General features: G+C 38.3%; 1 protein-coding gene across 3 annotated transcripts; it reads left to right on the forward strand.

The window, feature by feature from the left end:
* The first annotated feature begins 1,770 nt into the window (after positions 1–1,770).
* Positions 1,771–23,195, forward strand: LOC111661558 (uncharacterized). 3 transcript variants are annotated; one of them, XM_087176224.1, is made up of 41 exons: positions 1,771–1,917; positions 4,042–4,167; positions 5,363–5,467; positions 5,589–5,694; positions 6,068–6,220; positions 6,925–7,089; positions 7,179–7,334; positions 7,533–7,676; positions 7,772–7,942; positions 8,071–8,097; positions 8,204–8,347; positions 8,476–8,646; positions 8,765–8,806; positions 8,892–9,044; positions 9,265–9,435; positions 10,027–10,068; positions 10,157–10,309; positions 10,532–10,702; positions 10,821–10,862; positions 10,948–11,100; positions 11,191–11,355; positions 11,437–11,472; positions 11,824–11,892; positions 12,065–12,136; positions 12,429–12,497; positions 12,823–12,894; positions 13,504–13,566; positions 13,868–14,662; positions 14,815–15,036; positions 15,243–15,349; positions 15,444–15,502; positions 15,601–15,740; positions 15,832–16,044; positions 17,354–17,710; positions 17,797–17,975; positions 18,646–18,810; positions 18,915–20,315; positions 20,457–20,498; positions 21,113–21,178; positions 21,293–21,359; positions 21,440–23,195. In XM_087176224.1, exons 3-41 carry the CDS (start codon positions 5,366–5,368, stop codon positions 21,508–21,510), a joined length of 6,696 nt encoding a protein of 2,231 aa, XP_087032350.1. In that variant the 5' UTR covers positions 1,771–1,917; positions 4,042–4,167; positions 5,363–5,365; the 3' UTR covers positions 21,511–23,195. The 3 variants fall into 3 exon arrangements, with proteins under 3 accessions (XP_087032350.1, XP_087032352.1, XP_087032351.1); XM_087176226.1 differs by having other exon boundaries at positions 14,815–14,937; XM_087176225.1 differs by lacking the exon at positions 11,824–11,892.
* The last annotated feature ends 1,045 nt before the right edge of the window (positions 23,196–24,240 follow it).

Genomic DNA, 24,240 nt, shown 5'->3' on the forward strand with positions numbered 1-24,240 from the left:
GTAGTTAGAAAGCTCATGTAAATCCCAATCAAGAGGACGTTGTGACATCGCTGCTTACTCTCTAGTGTCAGTGCAACACACAAAATACATATTAAACAAAGCAAAAGCAAAAAAATGTAAAACCTACCTGCCTCCACCTGCCCCACCTCATTCCCTGATAAACTACGCTGAGAATCTGGCCAGATGACACTAACTGTTGACCCTTTGCTTAGACCAGGTTTACGACACAAGTCCTGAAATGACAAAATACATTGTTTTTTGTTAACCCATCCACCGAAACCTCCTTCTCACGCAGACTTAGTTGCCTAAACACAATTTTCACATGACGTTCTCTTTTGCTGCAGTTGTAATTACTGCTGGAGGGATTTGTCACTTGAACACGGGGCATTTATTGTCTGAACAACACTGACATTCTTCAAGTGAGGGAAGTGTTATGTTTAATTTAGATACGGTAACCTTAGTGATTTCTATAAAGTAGAGAAAACACAATAATGGGGTTTTTGAGGGAACATTTTTTCCCGAAAACAATATATGTCAAACCTTAAACTGCAACTAAACTGATGACAGCAACAATAAGGTTTCCCGGGCCTGGGAGTGCCATGCAGTGTTTGTGGACAAACAGACTGCAGAAAACCACATCAAGGCTCGGCGACCTAGAATCAGTTCTGAGTTGGCACTTGCACCAAATGTATAAGAGCCGGTGCTTTGCCAAGTACATTTCTCGGTGCTGAGTTCACCGTTCCACTTTCTCTTCACACAGTCAGCACAACAGCTGCCAGTGTGGAATAAACTGAGAATCACTTTTCATCGCTTTGCCACAACTTGCATTCAGTGACCAGGACTTTCAGAATTCATGATCTGCTTCCTCACTTCATAACATGAAAAAATAACACTGAATTAACAAATTATCAAAAATGTTGAACTTTTCACACATGGGGACCCCCCCAAGGTGTCACAAATCCAGCTGTTGCTCCTGTGTTTCCCCTCTTTTCTCCCTGGCTTGCCCAGGAGCAACATCTCTCTCTCTCCTTCTCCTGGCTCTCCAGGAGCAACATCTCTCTCTCTCCTTCCCCTGGCTCTCCAGGAGCAACATCTCTCTCTCTCTCCTTCCCCTGGCTCTCCAGGAGCAACATCTCTCTCTCCTTCCCCTGGCTCTCCAGGAGCAACATCTCTCTCTCCTTCCCCTGGCTCTCCAGGAGCAACATCTCTCTCTCCTTCCCCTGGCTCTCCAGGAGCAACAAGGCTCCCAGCACCAGGTCAGTGACACTGGCTCACAGCAGACCAAGCACAGGGAAATTCAAAATACTTAAAAACACTCGTTTGATGTGTTCGATGTTTGGGGTTGGCTTTGTTTTTTCCCAGCAGCCTTAATGTTTTTAGGTGTAATCTTTTCTTTTGTACATTTTTTTTAATTACTTGGCAATATCTAATTAAATAATTAAATCACACATACTTTAAAATGAAATTAACATAGATTAACATAGATGGTACAAGTGTTATCATCTTTCTTTATAACTGTGTTAACAAGTTGCTGCTTCTCCAACTTTCCGAGTTCACATAATTTACATAATTAGTTAAGGAAAAAATAAATACTGTTGTCTTTTATAATCTATAAATCTCTCTATCAGCCTCTTTGCCAGATTACGGTCTCTGTTTCACACTTGTATACAGCTACAAAGAGAAAAAAGCTGATAAAATCTGACAAGGAAACTCAGGGAATAATTAAACCTGTTGAGCCACTGCCAGCGCAGTGGGTGTCCCCTACTATATTTCAGGAAGTTTTGTGCGCAGCATGTTTCCCATAGTTCAAGATACGGGTTTGGCAGCCTCTACACTGCAGGAGTCTGTTATGAAGTGTGTTTTCTGAGCACACAAGGGGAACAGTTACACCAGAGGAGAGAGAAAACGTTAACTATGGTAAGACATTTGGCTGATTTACATTTTTCTGTGAACAGGCTCTTTTTGTAGGGAAAATGTTTCATTAGGTGTTTTCCAGGAATGAACTCACTGAGGGAGCTGGTTGTTTACAGGTTGACCTCTTTTCTGATTATACAGAAATCATTCTCTATGGTGTCTGTGTATGAGTGTGTGAAATGGCAGATAACACTGAAAAACTATTTGCCCCGGTTTGCTTTGACTCATTTAGGTGTTTTGTTGACTTAAACTGCACAATGTGTGCTGTGTGTGTTCTGTGAAAATACTGTTTATTGTTAGGTTGATGTAGCTATCAATGCTCAAAGGCAATACTGATCAAAGACAATTATTCTGTGATGAAAAATCTCTTTTATTTGTCCACAAGAATCAACATGTTTTTCTGAAAGTTAGAATATTCTGTGAAATTTCAGCACAGACCGATATTGTCCATCTAGCAGTGCGGTTTTCTTTCCCAGTTTATCTTAATTGCATTTCAGATTTCGTGTGTGTGTGTGTGTGTGTGTGTGTGTGTCCTCATGTCACGGAGAGGCGGGATATAGCGGAAACTTCGCAGAGTGTTTCCCGTACTCTCTGCCTGTCTGTTTGTGGACATATTTTGTCATTATGATATCACAGCTGTGTGAGATGCTGTCACAAAACTTTCCAAGTGTGTTGTTAATTGTGACGGCCGAGTTCAAAGATGGGTGCAGTCCGACCCATGAGTACTAAGTACTAATGTAATTATAGACTCAGGGGAAGGAATGTTGACGGCTGCCATAATTTAGCAAAAATGCTGGCAGAATCTGTGGCGTATTTACATTTGTATTTGCAATACTCGGTGGGTTCTGTTATTCTCTGTGAAAGTGTAATAAGTGCTGCAACATAATGAACTAAAATGACTTTCTGTAAGATAAAATTCAATAATACAACTTTACTAACCCAAGACCAGAGCAGAGAGGTTCTTGACCTATTTTCATGCTTCCTGTGCATATTGGCCTATATTATTAGTTACTATTAGGTTTTGTTTTTCTCTCTTGCATCCTGAACATGGTGACCTCCCTCCATGTCTTTGATCTGCTTTAAACATTCTGTAGAGCAGTGGTTCTCAAAGTGGGGTCCAGGGGCCCCCAGGGGTCCTTGAGAGGTTTTCCTGGGGGTCCCCAGCAAAAACAATTTCTTTTCACTGTAATTCCATCCATAAGTAACACAGTGACAGAGTGTATGGGTATTTTGTTCATGGGTTTAAACACTTTCTGTAATAAAACATCTAACAGCAAAAGTCTTATCAGATGGGGGTCCGTGGTCTAATTTGTGTCAGTTCAGGGGTCGATGACGTGAAAACGTTTGAGAACCACTGCTGTAAAGAACTGTAATGCAATTTTTGTGCAATGTGATTGTAATTGTGTTTTACTGCAAAGTACTGTACCGAAGTTTGTGATGACGATTTGGGTTTTCCTGAGTGATAAGCTAAATCATATCAGCCGACAAGTTAATTGTAGTTATGTTAATGTAACTAGCTGCATTGAAGCTAGCTACAATTGCATAACTACAATTAACTTGCTCCGATTGTAACAAGTTAATTGAGGTATCTCATGGATTCTCATTAAAATATTTTAGTTTTTGATTTATTTGACATGAGAAAGGAGCCATTAAATCACACACGTTGGCACAATTTCAAGAACACAAGCGCGCACACACACACACACACACACACACACACACACACACACACACACTGCACTGTCAGTTTTGGGACTCCATAATCTGCTGCCTCAGGGACAGATGATAGACGAATGATAACAGTGAGGTGGAGGTTGTTAAGACTGAGGGATGTAAAAGACATTCTTGTTTTCCACACTAATAAGACTTGTTGTGTTGGTATCACAGCAGTTTCTTTGTCAAGTGCTGCACCTGTGAACCAATTCATGTTCCCTCAAACTAATAACATTTAATGATACGTCACTGCCTTTGATGTCCTCGCTGTCTCGACAGAGGTGTCAGTACACAATGTGTCTTTGTGCCAACACCTCAAGAAAATGTGTGTGTGCTACTGGAAACACACGAATGAGTAGATGATACACTTTAACTATCATCATGCATTTCTCACCCTCTTCCATTTCTGAACAGATCTCCATTCTGGTGTCTATAACATGATGAATCTGAGCCATCAAGCAGCACTGGATTCTGTTGATTCACAACCAACGCTCTGTTTAATGCTGCTAAAGTTCCCTTGAAGAGGACAAGCCATTAAAGGTGTGCATACTGGAAAACAATGTGAGGCCTGTTATCTCTAAACAAATGCATTTGGTATCTTGATTATGAGCCAGGAGCCAAAGAAGGTCACACGTCTGTACTTCCTGGCTTCACCTGAAACACGGACTCTCTGTTGCCTCTAGTCGCTGGTACCTGGTCATTCTGATAGTTTTGATTTTCTGCTGTTAGACCTTTCTTTCTGTGTTTTTCATTGGAACTACTTTCTCCTGAGGAAGTATTCTAGGAAAACTGTTGACAGGGTAACCCGTATGCAAATGTAATATATGTACATATTGAATTTCCATTTATTAAATAGATGTAAAAATTAGAACAATTTCATATATTGACATACATGTCTAGCTCACACAAATATGTATGTTTATGTATGTATGCTTATAGACATACCGTATGTTGCATAAATATTTACCCATCCCAAAGCCAGAGTCGATATATGTTGATATTATATGAGAATACTTTCCCAGAATGGGAAGATAGACATGTTTAAAATTAACAGGACAACAATAAGAAACACATACATAAGCATATAGGAATTTTATTATATATGTTGTTTCAATAAACTTGCATATATATAAATAAATTAAATATATATTGTTGACATATAAAGTCTCAACATGTTAAACTATATAAAAATTCATAGGTATTTTTGGATATACGGTACAAATTTTACTATGGGTATTTCATATATGTTAAAAAAAACGTATATCTTCATTTATTCAGAGGATGTATATACGTCTTAATAATATCTCCCCTTATAGGTGACATATATGTCATATATTACATTTCTGTACGTAAGAGAATTGACCGCCCTGCCCCACAGCTGCTTTATTTCCTGTCAGTGTGGTTTACAAACTATCTGCAGTGCCTATTACTATGATATAATAATTGCATCGGTGAATGTGGTACAGAAGGAAGTGTCAAAGTCCATGTTTTGAATTTGTGCTTGCCCTGAAACCAAAGCTACAAGACTAAAATGATACAATGAATGAATTATTATGTTATTAAACTTTCACTAATAATTGACCTGACTTTTCTTTGTTCAGTAGTTCGTAGATGTCAAACGTGGGACCTGTCGGAGAAGTTCCACATCCGCTGTGTGTAACGATAGGCTGTAAAACAATGACTCACCATATAATTTCTTTTCTTTTCTGCACCTCTCTGCCTCTCTTTCTTGAAGGTAATGGCCATATCTAAGAATGGCTTGACCATCTTTGCCCTTGTCGTGACACTTGTTATTTTGGGAACACAGAACATCTTTGAGTTTTCACGTCTGGTTTCACCGGTAGGTCTGCTGTATTTACACTACTCAACAGAAAATATGGGGCTTGTGCTTTGATAAAAAACACCAGGCGGTAATTTGAACCTGATGTGCTTTTTGTTTGTTTGTTTATTTGTGTGTTTAGCCTCAGGAAGGCGAAACAGAAGAAGACTGTCTACCTCACACCAGACAGAGAAGAAATGGGCAGTACAACAGTTTAGTATCATCAAATATGATGAACCAACAGTTTGGTAAATATACTTGCTTTCTCACCAGGAGTAAGATGAGACGTTTGATACTCACATCAGTCTGTTAAATATGAAGCTGCTGCCAGGAGATTAGTTTAGCTAAGTATGACTTGTGCACAGCGGGAAATAAGTATCCTGCAATGTAGTTGTTACAGTGAGACCCCCTCCTCACCTCCCCCTATTTTGGTTTCCCAGCCTGTAGCTTTACCATCTGAATACAGATCTGAATAACATGTGAATGACAACTAGAAATGAGACAATACGCTTAGTGCAGCACAGCAATAAAAGCCCTGTTAAGAAATAAAGGGTTTCTGTCCACTGAAACGCTAGAGGACTTTTAATTTGAAATTTAATTTGAAATTTTTGGTTCCTGCAGCTCAGCAAGCTCCGATTGAGTATGAAGTGGAGGTGGAGCTGAATGTGACAGATGTTGGGGCAGTGGATTATCTCAGGAGACTGCTGAACAACAGCACCTTTTCCCTGGCTCTGGGTCCCACTGTGAATGTCACGCACATTGACATCAACACAGGTAAGACTGGACCGTCAAGTGTGTTTTCCTAAATGCAGTTCCTGTCCTCTGTCCAGTCTGTTTGAGCTCACATCTGCTTTTTTAATGCAAAGTCTTACAGATTTGTTGGCCCCATTAGACTCAGTCCATGTTCAAATCTGAATATAGCTGTTACTATATTTCAGTACTTAAATCCTTTAATTTGCTCCCAGTACAATACAGAATCTCTTTTTTTTTTAAACTACCAATAATCTATAAAGTACCCAGACACATTGAGTTCATGGTCAAATGTAAAATAAATAGAAAACAGAAGCAGCAGCTCTCCAGTGTCACATTTTTTGCACTTTTCTCTAATATTTGTAAATATTAGTTTTTGTAAATTATTGTATAATTTTACCTCTTTGTGCCTCAGACACTTATTTAAATGAACCAAACCATCTGAGAAGTTTAGAGGGGAAACTTACAGTGGCTGCAAATAGTAGTAGTGTAGTGAGGGCCTGTGCACACATGCACGAGTTAAAGTTCAACAAGAAACAAAACATTAAATCGTTCAGTGGCTGAGCAGCACAGGAGACTTTACCCTGCACCGGCGGCCTGTCAGTGATATTAGGTTTCATTTGGTTTTATGTAACCAAAATAGGTCGCAAAATATCAGACTACTGCAGTTTTCTTTGTCACAGCTCACTGTTTTTTTTTGTTTTGTTTTTGCTCTTATGTGTTTTTAGTGTGTTACCCAAATGGCACCAACTTCCAGTGCAAATGTGAAGATCAGTATGTTTGGTCACACACAAACTGTGTAACATATGGAGCCTGTGATGCGATCACTAACGACACGTGCAGATGCATCAACAGTATCCCAACCAATGGAGAATACTGCCAGCCAAAGACAGGTGAGAGAAGCTTTAAATGTTTACTTTAAGCTCATCTTAATCTTCAAGTGCTGTCATAAAATGCTGTTTCTCGTTTCCTCGCTTGCTAGAAGTTGTTCAGCTGTACGGATACATGCTCGAAGTGGAAGTCGGCGTCAGCGACATTGCACTGGTGGGACCGTTAACAGACGCCTTGGAGAACATCAGTTTTCCTGTTAGAGTCAGCAACACAGTCAACATCACGCAAATTGACATTTTATTTACTGGTAAGTAGATAATTATACTCCTCCAATCAGAAACATGTTGGAGTGATGACACTGCTCTTTGATGAATATTATGATAACACTTAATATTATTGAAAACAATACGTATTTTCAGAATATTATGCTTATTCAGACAAAAGTAAAGGTTAATTATGGGAATTTATCATCATATGAATTTAATTAATACCTTTTTTTCAACAGTGCCGTCAATTATTTATGAATACCAGATCTTCATTGAGGTGGAGACTACAGATGCAGATCAGCTGAGAAACACCCTGAAAAACATAACTTTCCCGGCCCAAATAAGCACGCAAGTAAACATCTCAAACGCTGATATAACTACAGGTAAGAGCAAATATTTTAGCCTTCGGAGGGTAGATTTTATTATGATATGTGTTTTTACATTTTGAGGAAGAACATATATGTTGTGTTTCCTAAAGTTTGCAGCCAAGATGGCGCTGGTTTCCAGTGCCGCTGTGAGGATCACTACCTTTTGCCTTGTGACAAATGTGCCACCTACGGAAAATGTGACAGTGATACAAACAACACGTGCAGCTGCATCAGAGCGATTCCCACAGATGGACAATACTGTCAGTCAATACAGCATCAAAGTGAGTGCTACCGTCACACACTTATCCCAGTTTTCATATTTGTTATTTTAAATCAGTGAATTCCTTTTTCTGACCTCATGAGTGCTCCGACACTTTCATCAGCAACAACTCTTTGTCTCTGTCCACAGACCTTACAGGATGTTCTCTGGAAACAGGTAAAGCTGAGTGGAGGCTACAGCATTAAGTTACATAAGAAAACACACAAGAATTATGATAATGTATAATCCATTGAATTTCTATTGTGTCCTTTTATTTCTTCAGTTGTTTATGAGTACATCGTTTCTGTTGAGTTGAACATCTCAGATGTTTCGTTGATCGATCAACTGAGGACCATTGTGAACAACATCAGTTCCCCCATCAGCATCAACAACCACATACAAATCTCTGAGGTCAACATTTCTACAGGTAGAAATAATGTCTGTAGACACACTGTTGTTGCAGTTTTTCATACCATGAATAAAATCAGAAAGTATTGCTCTGTTCTGTTTTATTATCACACGTCTTTAAAAAGTCTAATCTATGCTTGTCCCCAGTTTGCTCTCCGAGCAGCGGTGGTTTCCAGTGCAGATGTGAGGATCAATACATTTGGTCATGTGACCAATGTTTAACATACAGATCCTGTGACAACAGCACCTATGACACATGTGGTTGCATCAATGCTCTTCCTCCTGATGGACAATATTGCCAGCCTGTTGACCAATACAGTAAGTGACTAGAGGCTGAAAACCATTGAGTGTAATCAGCATAATCAAACCTTATCCATGCTCCTCCTGTCAACTGAAAGTGACCTCACTGATACAAAGATCTTTCATCTCCCAACAGACTTCACAGCTTGTCTCCCATCAACACCCTCTCCACCAACAAGTAAGCCTGACAGGATATTTCATCAATAAATATTGTGACCATCAGCTCAAATTACTTTTTACATGTTTGATTTCTTTCTCTGCAGCTCCTCCAGTTGTTTATGAGTACATCATTTCTGTTGAGTTGAACATCTCAGATGTTTCACTGATCGATCAACTGAGGACCATTGTGAACAACATCAGTTCCCCCATCAGCATCAACAACCACATACAAATCTCTGAGGTCAACATTTCTACAGGTCGGATGTTTTTCATTGTGGTTTAACAAATGTCACTTTAGCTACTAAATGTTTGACTTTCCTCACTGGATAATTGTTAAACTTGTCTGTCTGCTATTTTTATTGACAGCTCACCTATCATTTATACATTGGAGTTATCATTGCATGTGTATTAAATTTCTCTCAAATGTTTCCTTTATGTGGAATTCATCATTTTTATTTCATTTTTATTTTATCTCAGTTTGCTCTCCGAGCAGCGGTGGTTTCCAGTGCAGATGTGAGGATCAATACATTTGGTCATGTGACCAATGTTTAACATACGGATCCTGTGACAACAGCACCTATGACACATGTGGTTGCATCAATGCTCTTCCTCCTGATGGACAATATTGCCAGCCTGTTGACCAATACAGTAAGCAGTTTCTTACCTGGCTGTGAGGGTTTGTCAAAGCTTTGAAACATGAAAGTAAAGACTGTAACATTTTCAGATCTTCCTTCATGATGCCCCCTTCAGTGCATTTGTATTTCCTGTATTGCCAGCATGTTGATTTATGCAGTTAGTTGGTCTGTAATAATTACATAATTAAAGCCAGTATATATCAGTGACACTGACTATTTCCTAGCAGTTCTTTGATGACTAGCTCTGTGTGTCTCTGTGTGAGTACTGCCTCTCAAGTTAACAAAAGACAGGCGCTTGCTTCAGTCAGAAGGAAACCTTTGGAAACACTGCCATCTGTTGTTGAGATGCATGATTACATTGCAATGTCTTTCCCTCAAATGTGAGATGACACCACTTTTTCAATTGTTATGTTCAAGTTAGTACAATCTATACTCCTGTATCTGTCTCACATGTGGATACATCAGTGCTATTCTGTGAAAACCTCCGCTTTGTACTAGAGGCTGAAAACCATTGAGTGTGATCAGCATAATCAAACCTTATCCATGCTCCTCCTGTCAACTGAAAGTGACCTCACTGATACAAAGATCTGTCATCTCCCAACAGACTTCACAGCTTGTCTCCCATCAACACCCTCTCCACCAACAAGTAAGCCTGACAGGATATTTCATCAATAAATATTGTGACCATCAGCTAAAATTACTTTTTACATGTTGTTTGATTTCTTTCTCTGCAGCTCCTCCAGTTGTTTATGAGTACATCATTTCTGTTGAGTTGAACATCTCAGATGTTTCACTGATCGATCAACTGAGGACCATTGTGAACAACATCAGTTCCCCCATCAGCATCAACAACCACATACAAATCTCTGAGGTCAACATTTCTACAGGTCGGATGTTTTTCATTGTGGTTTAACAAACGTCACTTTAGCTACTAAATGTTTGACTTTCCTCACTGGATAATTGTTAAACTTGTCTGTCTGCTATTTTTATTGACAGCTCACCTATCATTTATACATTTGGGTTATCATTGCATGTGTATATGAAATGTTTCAGAAACATTTCCTTTAAGTAGAATTCATCATTTTTATTTTATTTTTATTTTATCTCAGTTTGCTCTCCGAGCAGTGGTGGTTTCCAGTGCAGATGTGAGGATCAATACATTTGGTCATGTGACCAATGTTTAACATACGGATCATGTGACAACAGCACCTATGACACATGTGGTTGCATCAATGCTCTTCCTCCTGATGGACAATATTGCCAGCCTGTTGACCAATACAGTAAGTGACTAGAGGCTGAAAACCATTGAGTGTAATCAGCATAATCAAACCTTATCCATGCTCCTCCTGTCAACTGAAAGTGACCTCACTGATACAAAGATCTTTCATCTCCCAACAGACTTCACAGCTTGTCTCCCATCAACACCCTCTCCACCAACAAGTAAGCCTGACAGGATATTTCATCAATGAATATTGTGACCATCAGCTAACATTACTTTTTACATGTTTGATTTCTTTCTCTGCAGCTCCTCCAGTTGTTTATGAGTACATCATTTCTGTTGAGTTGAACATCTCGGATGTTTCGTTGATCGATCAACTGAGGACCATTGTGAGCAACATCAGTTCCCCCATCAGCATCAACAACCACATACAAATCTCTGAGGTCAACATTTCTACAGGTAACAACAGCAACACAGCAACAGAATTAATCCTTGTTCGCTGAAAACCATATTTTTTACATTCTCTTCAATTATGATTCTTCTCTGTAGTTTGTTACCCTAATGGAACGACACATCAGTGCAGATGTGAAGGGCAGTTTCTTTGGCCTTGTCACATGTGCTCCACTTATGGCAAATGTTATGAAGGATTTGACAACAGCTGTAGATGCATCAACACCATTCCTCCAGATGGCTCTTACTGCCAGCCGTGGACAGGTAGGAGCTGAAATATGAATATCTTTCACTCCTCAGTTACATTTAAGATACGTGCATTTAATGTTTACTCTTTTCAAACAGAACTCTTCATTTGTCCATCACCAAGTCCTCCAAATGGTATGAAATTACTTTTGGCTACGCCCACTGCTTGTCTCTACTACACCTTTTCCACTCTGTTGAGCTTCTATTATGTGACCCACGCTATACAGACACTTTTTGTTTCTGATCACTTCTTTGTTTTAGTAACAACCACAACTGTTGCAACGACGCCAAACACTACAACAACCTAACACTACCATTTATTGATTTTATTTATTAAGATTGCACTTGCATTGGAAGAAATAACACATAATCCTAAAAACAAGAATTTAGAATTAAAGACAACATCCTCCACAATGTCACCAACAACTGTAGTTAACAATAAGAAGTAATTATTCACCACTTTACTTTATGCATGTTTTTGTCTAGATTCAACATCTGTTACCACAACAGCTACTAACACTACAACAGCTGCAACACCAACAACATCTGTAACAAGTCAGTGCTTTTAAATCATTCTTACATCACTTTTCCTTGTTTCAACAAGTTTGACGTAAAGTCACAGACACCTGTATTCACCAGTAGATTTTAGAATAAATTGAAAGGCTGTAATTTGGCATCATTTTTGTTTTTCAGTTTAACATACATATTTATAAAACTGTCTTTTCAGATACAACAACAGACGCTACAACGGGTACGAACACAACAACGTTTACGACAACACCAACAACAGCTGTAACAAGTGAGTGCTTAAAAATAATATATGTTACAGTTACTAACATGTATGTTAAAGCATAGTATTTGATCCAGCTTTATTGTTAGTCAGTACTACTACTCTGACTTTACCTTTTCCTTTTTCAAATTTCCTTAATATTCGACTGTAATTTATCCTCATGTCACATTTTGCATCTCATTGTGATAACTAGTTAACAGTAGTGTTTTTAGTCAAAGAATGTCATAGCAGGTTAACAACTGGATAAATATGCTTTTTTTTAATTCATTTTTTTACTTTGAACATTATGTGTTTTTTCCAGATTCAACACATTTTACCACAACAGATATGAACACGACAACAACTGCTACACCAACAACAACGGTAACAAGTAAGTGTTTAACTCTTACTGTTATAATATGAACATCTTCAGGAAGTAAAGCTAGCACACGACACACAGTGGTTTCAAAATAAAACAGGAAATAAACCAAAATTCCAAACTAAAGAGTCCAAACTATGTTCATAAGTACAAAAGAACAAGTTCCCTCAGACAGACTGTGACACTGACATTATATCTCCTTGTTATAACTTGTACCTGTATTTACCAGGAGGTTTAGAATTATTTGAAGGTCAAACTGTTTAAAATGTGTTTAAAATGAATTTGTTGGATTATATTCTTGAGTTTAACGTGTATAATTGTAAAATGGTCTTTTTAGATTCAACAACAGACGCAACAACAGGTGCGAACACAACAACGTTTACGACAACACCAACAACAACTTTAACAAGTAAGTGCTTAAAAATAACATATGTTATAGTTACTAACATGTATGTTAAAGCATAGTATTTGATCCAGCTTTATTGTTAGCAGTAATATATGCCACTGGCGCATTGGTGGCCTAAAGTTTGCTTGATATTTGCTTAAAGATAAGCAGTGATAAGTGATTTTACTTATGATTGTGAGGTCTTACATCAACTCTATTTATGCCATCAACTGTATTTATGTGTAAACTAAGTTATTTACGTGCACAGTTATGTATTTGCACTAGTAATGTCATTTTCCTGTGTTATTGGCATTCTCATTATAAATATTATAAATCACGGTTAATGATAGTTTTTTTGTTTTTTGCACTGATGTTGTTTCTTCATGTCATTGTGTATGATTTGTCTTGCACTGGTTGTGTGTTTTTTGTATATTTGTGTGTTTCATTTCTATGTGCCCTTAAAATTGCCCCTTGGGGATAAATAACTTTTAATGAATTTAATTTAATTAACAGTAGGTTTTGAGAATCAATTAAGGATCTAGGATCTCTTACATTGTTAATATGTGTTTAAAATTCATATGTCAGATTTTATTCTTCAGTTTAACCTGTATAATTATAAAATTATCTTTTCAGATTCAACAACAGGTGTGAACACAACAATTTTTACCACAACACCACCAACAACAACTGTAACAAGTAAGTGCTTGAAAATAATTGTTCATCTTCATATACTGTATATTAGATCAGAGAAAAGACAAAACAAAATGGGTGGAGGAGCTCAGTGCAGTATATAGAATAAGACAGAGCACAGATACATCATATCAGCAAAGCTCATAGATTATAGAGTTAGGTCTCATTGAGCATTGTAAAAAATGGCTTCCAAACCTTCCAAAATTTTTGTGAGTTCTGTAGAAAGCATTTCGTTGAGCCACCTCTTCAAACATGTCAGATTTTATTTTACAATTTAACATACGTAATTATAAAATGGTCTTTTCAGATTCGACAACAGTCGCTACAACAAGTTTGAACACAACAACAGTCGCTACAACGGGTGTGAACACAACAACAGTAGCTACAACGGGTGTGAACACAACAGTAGCTACAACAGGTGTGAACACAACAACAGTAGCTACAACGGGTGTGAACACAACAACAGTAGCTACAACGGGTGTGAATACAACAACAGTCGGTACAACAGGTTTGAACACAACAACAGTCGCTACAACGGGTGTGAATACAACAACAGTCGCTACAACGGGTGTGAATACAACAACAGTCGGTACAACGGGTTTGAACACAACAACAGTCGCTACAACGGTTGTGAACACAACAACAGTCGCTACAACGGGTGTGAACACAACAACAGTCGCTACAACGGGTGTGAATACAACAACAGTCGGTACAACAGGTGTGAACACAACAACACTCACTACAACAGGTGTGAATACAACAACAGCTGGTACAACAGGTGTGAACACAACAACAGTCGCTACAACGGGTGTGAGCACAACAACAGTCGCTACAACGGGTGTGAACACAACAACAGTCCCTACAACAAGTGTGAGCACAACAACAGTCGCTACAACGGGTGTGAACACAACAACAGTCCCTACAACGGGTGTGAACACAACAACAGTCCCTACAACAAGTGTGAGCACAACAACAGTCGCTACAACGGGTGTGAACACAACAACAGCTGCTACAACAGGTGTGAGCACAACAACAGCCGCTACAACGGGTGTGAACACAACAACAGTCGCTACAACACCAATACCAACAATAACTGTAACACGTAAGTGCTTAACTGATCTAGACATTAATAATTTAGTTTTTTTTACTGACAACAGTAATACATGATCCTAAAATGATTCTATTCTTAAATGTTTCTAATGCAACATTTAAGGGAGATTTTCAGTAATGATATTTGAACTGTGGTATTTTCAGCTACTGATGTGACCAGCCGAAATACCACAATCAGCTCACTGTCAGATGCTCCAACCACACCTACTTCAACTACTAGCGCGGCTACTACTACTATCACTTCCCCCACAACAACCACTACTACGGGTACTACCACTATCACTACCACCACCACCACCAGTACAGCTACTACCAGTGCCCTTTCAATGACCACTGCAACTCCCATTTCACCAACACAGCTTACTGGTAGTGTTTTACTGACCCCCAAAAAAATCAATTGTTTTATTAAATTGCATTGAACACAAGTGCCAGCTGGAGTATTTATTTATTTATTTATTAGTTTTACATCACAAAAATACATTAATCAATTAAGTAAAAACTGACATGTGTAGCCATAGCTTGACTCATATTTTTCATATTTTTCATCTTTTTTTTTTTTTTTGAACAAACAGGAATCAACCTGGAAATGTCGATTAGATTAGACATGGACTACACATCAGAATTAAATGATCCAACAAGTGCAGAGTACAGGGACCTTGTATCACGTATTCTTCCAGTGGTAAGTGCACTTTTAACACCATACTCAATCCTAACTTGTATTTTCAGTGGTTTGTGTTCAGATTTTGACATCAATGAACATTTCTCTCCCACAGCTAGAAGACCTGTATAAAGAAATCTCAGGATATATCGGTGTTTCTGTGACGAGATTCAGGTACAGTATGGTAATTTTGAGATTAACAGTATTTCAGACGAAGGAGTTATAATTACCACATTCCACATCACAACTTTGGCTTCTGTTTGTTCTTACAGAGAAGGAAGCGTAATTACAGACTTTGTTGTTGAGACAACACAAATTGTCCCTGGTGAAATAGCCACTGCAATTCAAAATCTCCCTGATGCAATGATTGGTATTGCCCCTGTCATTGGCCCAGTTTCTGCATTTTACAGGAGTAAGTTTAAAAAGGCTCTAAGTTTGTTTTTTGTTTTTTGTTTTTTTAACTTGACTGAATTCCTTACTGATCAATTTTGCTTTATCCAAAGGTTCAACACCAATCAGCATTCCTGACCTCACTTATACTGGGAACACCATGACGCTGACGTGTGGCCCTCCAAGAAAAATTAATGTGGGACAGATTGATAGTTCTGCATGGAAATTTAAAGGACGGGAAATTAAAAATGATGGAAGGATGGAAATAAATACTACTGACAATATATCTGAGCTTAAAGTTAAAAACATCATTCTTGCTGATAGGGGTAAGTCAGAGCTAGCAGAATTGGTTAACCAATGAGAAAACCACTATACAACTTGTATAGTACAATAGTTGCCCAGTTTAGACCATAAAAAGCTGGATTCTGTGTGTCATAATCATAGACTGTTTATGAACATGGATGGAGCCTCCATAGACATCACCAATAGATTTCTGAAGAGTGATTCTGAAGCTCAGAGCTGCTGCTCCACTGTCAAAATTGTTGCAGTGACTGCCTCCACCTAACTAATCCAAAGTGATGCATGTGTGGAGCCAAGATTTTGGTTCATTGGTTTAACAACTGTAGCAAGCATAAGCTCCAGTTAGCATTGTTAGTACAGCTGGGCGTCTGGGCATGTTGCCCTGAGGCTACCCCAAGGCTAAGTCAAGTCCTGTCACTCAAAGCAGCCACACCCTCAATAATGCATTACTTTAAACCTTAATGAAATTTAAATCAGTGAATCATAGAAAAGTTCACACCCCCTACAGTAGTCATCAAGTGGGAAATAAGGCATAGAGACCAAAACCTTTTTTGTACCTGGCTGTAAACATGTTCTCTCTGCAGTAAATTTGCATTTTAACATGTTATTCTATGGGGATCGACTCGCTTTTGAAGCCTCAAGTGGTCATTCGAGAAACTGCAGCTGCTGGGTCATGATACTGATACTAAGAAATACTATCAGATATATTGTAATTTGGGAAGAGAACATCATTAAAAACCCAGCAGCACGTCAGCATGTGAACAGCCACACTGCTGTTGCTGAAAAGACATTTTACTACAGTAGAAGAGATAAGTAGAAGAGAGATTAAGTAAAATTACTAAAGTAAAAATATGCTCAGATAAAAGTGCAATGTAAGTCAGTTAAAATGTCTCCGAGTAAATGTGTTATATTTTAAAAGGGGGGGGAGGGGTAAAACATGTTATACAGTGATGATAATAATATATGATAAAACTATTCAACTAAAGAACATCTTTAGGTTACCTGGTGTATCAGTGCCCAGATGAGGGCGGCACCAAAAAGCAACCAATTCATTCCAGTCAGGCACTCTGCAACCTGTGCATACATATACATTCAGTTGGCAAATTATTAGGAACATCTAGGTAACACTGATGTAGTCTAATACAACAGTCCTGCAGTAAATCCTCCTTTATGAAGGTTATAATGTTCAGTTTGTATTTAAAAGTAAGATGGAATAAAGAAGTATAAAAATATTTCACTGCTATAGTGAAATACTGACATATTGATAATTACCCATTTTGCCTTATTTTAAATTATATCTGTGCAGTCATTAATACCTTCTTCTCTTGATCACAGGATTTTACACTTGTACTCTGAGGAGCACAGCACTGGATTTCCTCCAAGAAGGAGATGTAACAGAAGCTAATATCAGACAAGCTCCCATTGTGCGACTACAGAGTGAAGTTAACGTAAGATGCGAAAACGAAGCGATGCAACCACTAACGTGTTGTGTGCAGCGCCCCTTCATGGTCGAGTGGTTTCTAGATGGAAACCAATTACAGTCAGTAAAGGATGGAGAAGCCAACTGCATCAGGCATGATTACAACCTAAGAAGCTGCAGTGGATCACCGCAAAAAACACTACGTTTTATATGTAGGGTAGTTGACGCTACGAGTTATGAAATGACAATGATAATGACCATTTTCCAAGATGGTAAGAGCAATTTTTCAAATATAACAATGCTGTTCCTTTTGCTGTTTCTAAGGTCTTTTTCGCTAACTGATTCTTTAACTGTTAAGCTGTCAGGTGTAATGACACTCAGTATGGGGTCGGGCGAGAAGGGGACAGATCAAGCATAGAGTGTGCTCAAGGTCAAGAGGGAAGCAAGACTGCCATCTGTCAGGAAACAGGAGAGTGGAAACTTCAGGAGGATACCTGCATTGTAACAAAAATCAAGGAACTATTAATTGATTCACAGGTAGGTGATCTCCTCCTCTACCCAACTGCCACCTGTATGCCGATGATGATGTTACCACTCCTGGGCTTTGGGGCTTGTCTGGTTCATTCTGGTTCATTCATGTCAGACAGTACCTTCACTGCTTGTTTGCCTGCGGATATTAACTACTAATGTTAGTCTAACTCAGATGCCATATATACATTGAAAGATTAATTGGTCCTCCTCTCCATACTGGCTGTGAAGCAATTCCTTCATTGTGCAACAACAGTGTACAAAATCCACAGTACTGGGACGTATCCCTTTATCGAAGCTCAGAGAGAAAACACTAAAAGCAAATATCGCACTAAAAAGACTGTAACTTTGGATGTTACTGTAGCTTTCAGCGTGGCAATCTCAGGCTGCTGAAAACTGATTTTAACTTTATACATCAAATCATAGGCTTCTGCACACTGGGGCTTTTATCACATCCTGCAATTAGCAATATATATATATTAATATATAATATGAAAACTGTATTAAGACAGACTTCTAATCTAAACCTTTCTCTCAAGAGCAGGACAGCCTTCCCTTGTTTGTAATAGTTTCTTGTTGCCAGAAAGAAACATCTCTGCATTTGTCATGCAGAGTTGTGAATGTCATACTAACACAATGTGGTGTCACAGATTTCTGTGTTAATGTTTCTTTCTTTCAGGATTTGGCGAAGGACGAAGTGCCACAATTTGTGGCAAATCTAAATGAAACTGTCCAGCAACAGCGAACAGAAATTGCAAATTCATCTGCGACCATATCAGCTGTCGTTGACATCCTTAACACCGTCGCAACCGTTTCAACTGCTGTGAATGAAACTGTCATGCATGTAAGTTAACCTTCCACTTTTAGTAAAGGATATTTGTGTTATGGCAGCAAATGTCCTTTTTGATGAGGTTGTACCCTGACAGTGAAGTGTCTCCTGATCTGCAGGATGTAATATCCACTATTGATTCCATTGTTGGTGAGGATGCGAGAGAGTCCTGGGCAATTCTGAATGCGAATGAAACCCGCAACTCCAGCTCAGTGTTACTGGGTTCTCTGGAGACTATCTCAGATCAACTGGTTGGGGAGTTTTCCATCAAGACCACACGGATCCTGCTCAACAGAACCACGTTTAACAACTCCTTCAGGGCAGACCTGAACTCCAGCATCGTCATAGACATTCCAAACACCAACATTAACAAAGTCTCCATTACCACCATCACCCTGTCCACCCTTAATAATGTCATGCCATCACGGAACTCCACCTTTGATGCCAGCCTCTTCAACGCCACCAGCAATGAAACTGTCAGTGACAACGCCATCAATGCAGCTGTGTTGCTCGTCAAGATAAACGCAACGATTAGGAATGTCAGTCTGAGCTACGACAAGCTGAACAACTCCTTGACGCTGAACCCACAGTGTGTCTTCTGGAACTTCACACTCTTCGGTAATCTTGGAGCGTGGGATGATGAAGGGTGCGAGTTTGTTTCAGACAAAAATAACACAGTAACCTGCCACTGTAACCACCTGACCTCCTTCTCCATTCTGATGGCGACGAAAATCCCTCCATCTCTGAGAGAAGCTTTGGATATAATCACTTATGTTGGAGTTGGGATATCTCTGGCAAGCTTAGTCATATGTCTGATTATTGAAGGATATGTCTGGAAAGCCATTACCAGAAATAGCACTGCGTTCATGCGTCATGTTTCCATCGTCAATACTGCCCTGTCTCTGCTGATCGCTGACATCTGTTTCCTCATCGGCGCCTCTATAGCGAAGAACCCCCTTGAAAACCCAGGGGAGGACCATGCAGTTCCAATTGGACCGTGTAGCACTGCAACTTTTTTTATGCACTTTTTCTACCTTTCTCTTTTCTTCTGGATGCTCGTGTCAGGACTTCTGCTCTTTTACCGGACGGTCATGGTCTTCTCACACATGTCCAAGTCAACCATGTTGGCCATTGGGTTCTGTTTAGGCTATGGCTGCCCTCTGATTATAGCTGTTATTACTGTTGCTGTCACAGCATCAGGGAATGGATACATCAGGAGATTCGACGCTTGCTGGCTGAACTGGATTGAGACAAAGGCCCTCCTGGCCATGGTGATACCTGCCTTGACCATAGTTTTCATCAACATTTTAATCGTAGTTGTGGTCTTGTTCAAAATGCTGAGAAGAGGCACGGGAACCACTGCCCATCCAGATGAAAAACATACTCTGGTGGTCATTACAAGATGTGTGATCATTTTGACTCCTTTATTTGGACTGACCTGGTCTTTGGGAGTGGGAACCATGGTGTCATCAACAAATAAAGGAATCCATATTGCCTTCGCATTCTTCAATTCACTACAGGTATTTGCACCCGCTGAAAAACAAAAGTTGTAATTTAGTGTTTACAAATATTTTAAATGTTTACAGTATTTTTGTGTAATAAATCATTTTGTGTTCTTTCGTTCTTATGATTAACAATTGTGTATGTCTGCTTTTCCTCAGGGTTTCTTCATTTTAGTGTTTGGGACACTATTCGACTCAAAGGTGAGTTGGTTTTAAAGGGGATAGTCCGAAAAAACATAGAATTAGCGCCTCACAGTTGTATGCCTCCGCCAACTTGTGAGCTGTGGCCAAAAACATGTTTTGTTAGCTCACAGTGACCTTGACCTTTGACCTCTGAACACCCAAATCAAATAATTTCATCCTTGAGTTTAAGTGAATGTTTGTGCCAAATAAAAACTAATAAGTAAAACAAGTAAAGAAGTATTATAAGCAAAATGCAGGTAAAGTATCAAAAATTCAAGCCAGTAAATAATGAGCTGAAAAGTAAGAATACGTTGTTCAACTACATTTTTTGGAGGTGGAGCACTGGCTTAACTGTGCGTAATGGCTGAACTGCATAATTTCTGATTTGTAATTACTAAACAAGACTCTTATGCTGATTCGGTTTACGGGGAGTGCCATGCCGTAAGCAAATATATGAGCGTGGTATAAGTCTTTTCCTCTACTTCTTAGCACAACACACAGTAAACCGAATTTTTCAAAATGGCAAACTGTTAACTTTTTGAAGTGCTAGTCTCACTGATTACTTCCTGAAATTTCACGATAGTTTATCACTATTGATTTTGACATTCACACAAATTTGATTGTGCCTGTAGATCCGTTCTATCCTCTCAAGGAGAGTACCTACAACAAGCACCGGCACTGGCTCTAATTCATCAGGAGTAAGTGATTTTACACTATTAGATATGATTCATTTTTTTCTTTGTATATAAATGCGGCAGAATCATTACATTAACTCACTGTATTTTACACATACTTCCCTGTTTCTGCTATAGAGTACGAGTGGTGGCATTTCCTCATTGAGTGGAACAAATTTTATAAGTCGACTACTTGGAAGAAGATGTAAGTTGATTCACAATAAGCAGCTTTTCCTGCTTCTTCGAATTTGTTGTCTTATCAAAAATGTGTTGTATGTCTTTCAGATATCTACCATGTTTCACAAGCTGCCAGCTCTAACAGCGGAGGTGCATCAGAGTCATTTGTCAATATCTGAATCAATACAACAATCTGTACATAAAATGATTTAAATATTCATAAGATTTGTCAGGTATTCATTCAAGTACATTGTGAGGTATTCATTTTCAGTAGATAATCAGAAACTAGGTTTTTATGACAATTTGAAGTTCACTGGAATGATAATGTAAATGGTGGTGCAACAAACATGTTTTGAAATCAAGAGATCACTGTTCTCACTGTTTTGAAACAGTTGACGCTGCTGTGTTTGGTAACACTTAAAGATCACACAAGCCAGAGTAGTAACAAAGGAACTTGTAAGAAGGAAGCATTTTGTTCACTAGTAATTCCTGATCAATACGTCATAGGATGCTCTATTTTAAAGTAGCTCTAGCATCCTACAACTTAGGTGAAAAGTAGCTGATTTCACAATTAACACTAATAACTCAGATTTCTCTGTATTTTATTGCTATGTGTCACCATATTTAAAGCTAGATCTTTTGTGTGGAGTTGATAGACATTAAGATTGGTACATTTTCCTTTGGAAACTACATTATTTAGTCTCATCCCAGCGGCCACTAGACACCAATGTAATGTCAGAAAGAATTTGGACTCTCATGTCAGACAGATGTTAAATTTCATTTGGAAATGAAAATTGGGTTGTCGGCTAACTGACGTTGAGTTTTGCTCACAAATTGAATGCTGATTGAATATGTTTTATATATCAAGATGGTGTTGGCATTAGACATTCAGAAGACTTTGGTTTTAGTTACTTAGTTACAGCTGCTGTCAGTATTCTACATCAAATTGACGTTGGCATTTAACGTTGTCCTGACGTTGAATTTTGGTCACCTGACGTCACAACCTACACTCAACCAAATATCAACAGCTAACAAAGTTTTTGGTCCAGCTGCATACCTGCAGGGATTATTGATGTGCCATTTTTATATCATAAACAAAACCCACTGTCTGAAAAAAAAAATGTTTGATCAAATGATTCAAGACCATCTCATATACCAGCAGCCAAAAAAAAGACTTATATAATATGAGATGCAAACAGATGAGATACATATCATTCAGGTGAATGTTGGTAATGTTGCTTCAGAGGCCTTTGGAAACACAAAGAGTGGAATGGTAATGTTTTGGCTAATAATAAAAACTGTACCTGTTCAGATAAATGAGGTTTATCTTAAAAAATCTTAATTTAAATGCATGTACACTGCTGGAAAAACAGTGTCTGCTAACTGCTAGCCACTTGCACTTATGCCCGATAACTTAAATCAGTAAAAGTTCAAGTGCTGTCATAAAATCATGGTCTGTTGGCGGTGTAAGCAAATGTATTTTGCCTATTGTCTGAAAAGTTAAATTGAATTTTGCTAGCTGTGTGGCCAATCAATAACTCGTGTTAGCTTAACAGCAGCCACGGCACACGCACAAACTGAAAACATAATTTCCATGACCTGCAATGTTTTTGATGCAAATTGTTGTTTTCATAATTCAGCTTCTGTCTAATGTGCATTGTGCTTTAAAATTGAAATTCAATTGAAAATTGAAATTGAAACAAAGAACTAGTAATGCAGTGAAACATTAGCTCCAAACATTTGCTAAATAAGATGCTTATTGTGAAATAATGTGTGTATTCATTGAGTTTTCAATGTACAGTAGATTTATTTTTTCAAATCATTTATTTTTGTAAATTATGAATAAAAACATACAATATTGAAAGTGTACTTTCTCATAAGATACCACACAGACCATTGCTTTTCCACTATGTTGACTAAATGATTGATCTGTCACAAAATGAGCACAAGACAACGCTTAAATCTTAAAAAATAAATAAATTAAGGCTCAACTCCTATATATGATATAGTCTACTTAATACTCACCCAATTACAATAATGACTCGATGATGGATCCTACAATTTCTACAGGAAATGAAACTGCCCCAAGGCCACAGACCCTCTGCTCAAGGGCCAGGGTCACTATGTTGTTAAAGGTCTTGAATAGGATGTAAAATTACCAGTAAAGTTAACAAAACTTCTTGCATTAAGAAGAAAAATTTATATTCCATGTATATTTTTATATTTATTTATTTGATATTTGTGAGTATGAATAAAATAGAAATATGCACACGCAGTCTTCAGATTTATAAAATGCTGCTAGTGGGGTTCCATAAATCTTAATTATTGTGAAACTGTGTTCACTAGGGCAAGGCTGTGTCCACTCATGACTAAGTGTTGTTAAGATACACATACTGCACTGTGCACACAGTAAACACACTTTTATCACCATCACAATTTAAGTGCTCACAAGTCACAAATGCAGGAGTACCAAGTACTTTTCAGTAGATGGCAGTAATGCAACATAATGCTTGGATCAGAGATGATACAGAACTCAACATGCAAGTAACTAATGTCAAGCTGACTTCTTCCTCATTTCAGTCATATCTGACAGAAAACCTCTTACAGACAGAAGGCATTTGTGCTTGTAATTACCTGTGTCACTTGTGGCTGATTAACTTGTTACAAAGTTAGCAAGCCAATCATTACCATTGCAACAGCTGGCTGCACTTTTTTTTAACTAGTAACTTGTTTGCTTAGTTAATTAATAGTTGCTTAGTTAAAAAATATCACCTGTATAAGAGTAATTGAGAATTGACCATGGTGAAATTCAGAATTAAGGTTGTTTAAACTAATGGCATATTTGTGCCAACTGCAGTTGCGGTTTTGAGTTATAGTCTTTTAAAGTTTTATTACCCTTATTGACATGT

Source organism: Seriola lalandi, unplaced genomic scaffold, assembly GCF_002814215.2.
Source record: "Seriola lalandi dorsalis isolate HSWRI2012SDOR001 ecotype SW California unplaced genomic scaffold, Sedor1 jcf7180002054544, whole genome shotgun sequence".
NCBI classification, from domain to species: Eukaryota; Metazoa; Chordata; class Actinopteri; order Carangiformes; family Carangidae; genus Seriola; species Seriola lalandi.

Bases quoted from the DNA above. Each gene is read 5' to 3' on its own strand.
- LOC111661558 (XM_087176224.1), top strand. From the start codon at position 5,366: ATGGCCATATCTAAGAATGGCTTGACCATCTTTGCCCTTGTCGTGACA. The intron at 8,647-8,764 runs GTAAGTGACTAG...ATCTCCCAACAG, and splicing joins CCAGCCTGTTGACCAATACA to ACTTCACAGCTTGTCTCCCA. The intron at 17,711-17,796 runs GTAAGAGCAATT...TTAACTGTTAAG, and splicing joins AATGACCATTTTCCAAGATG to CTGTCAGGTGTAATGACACT.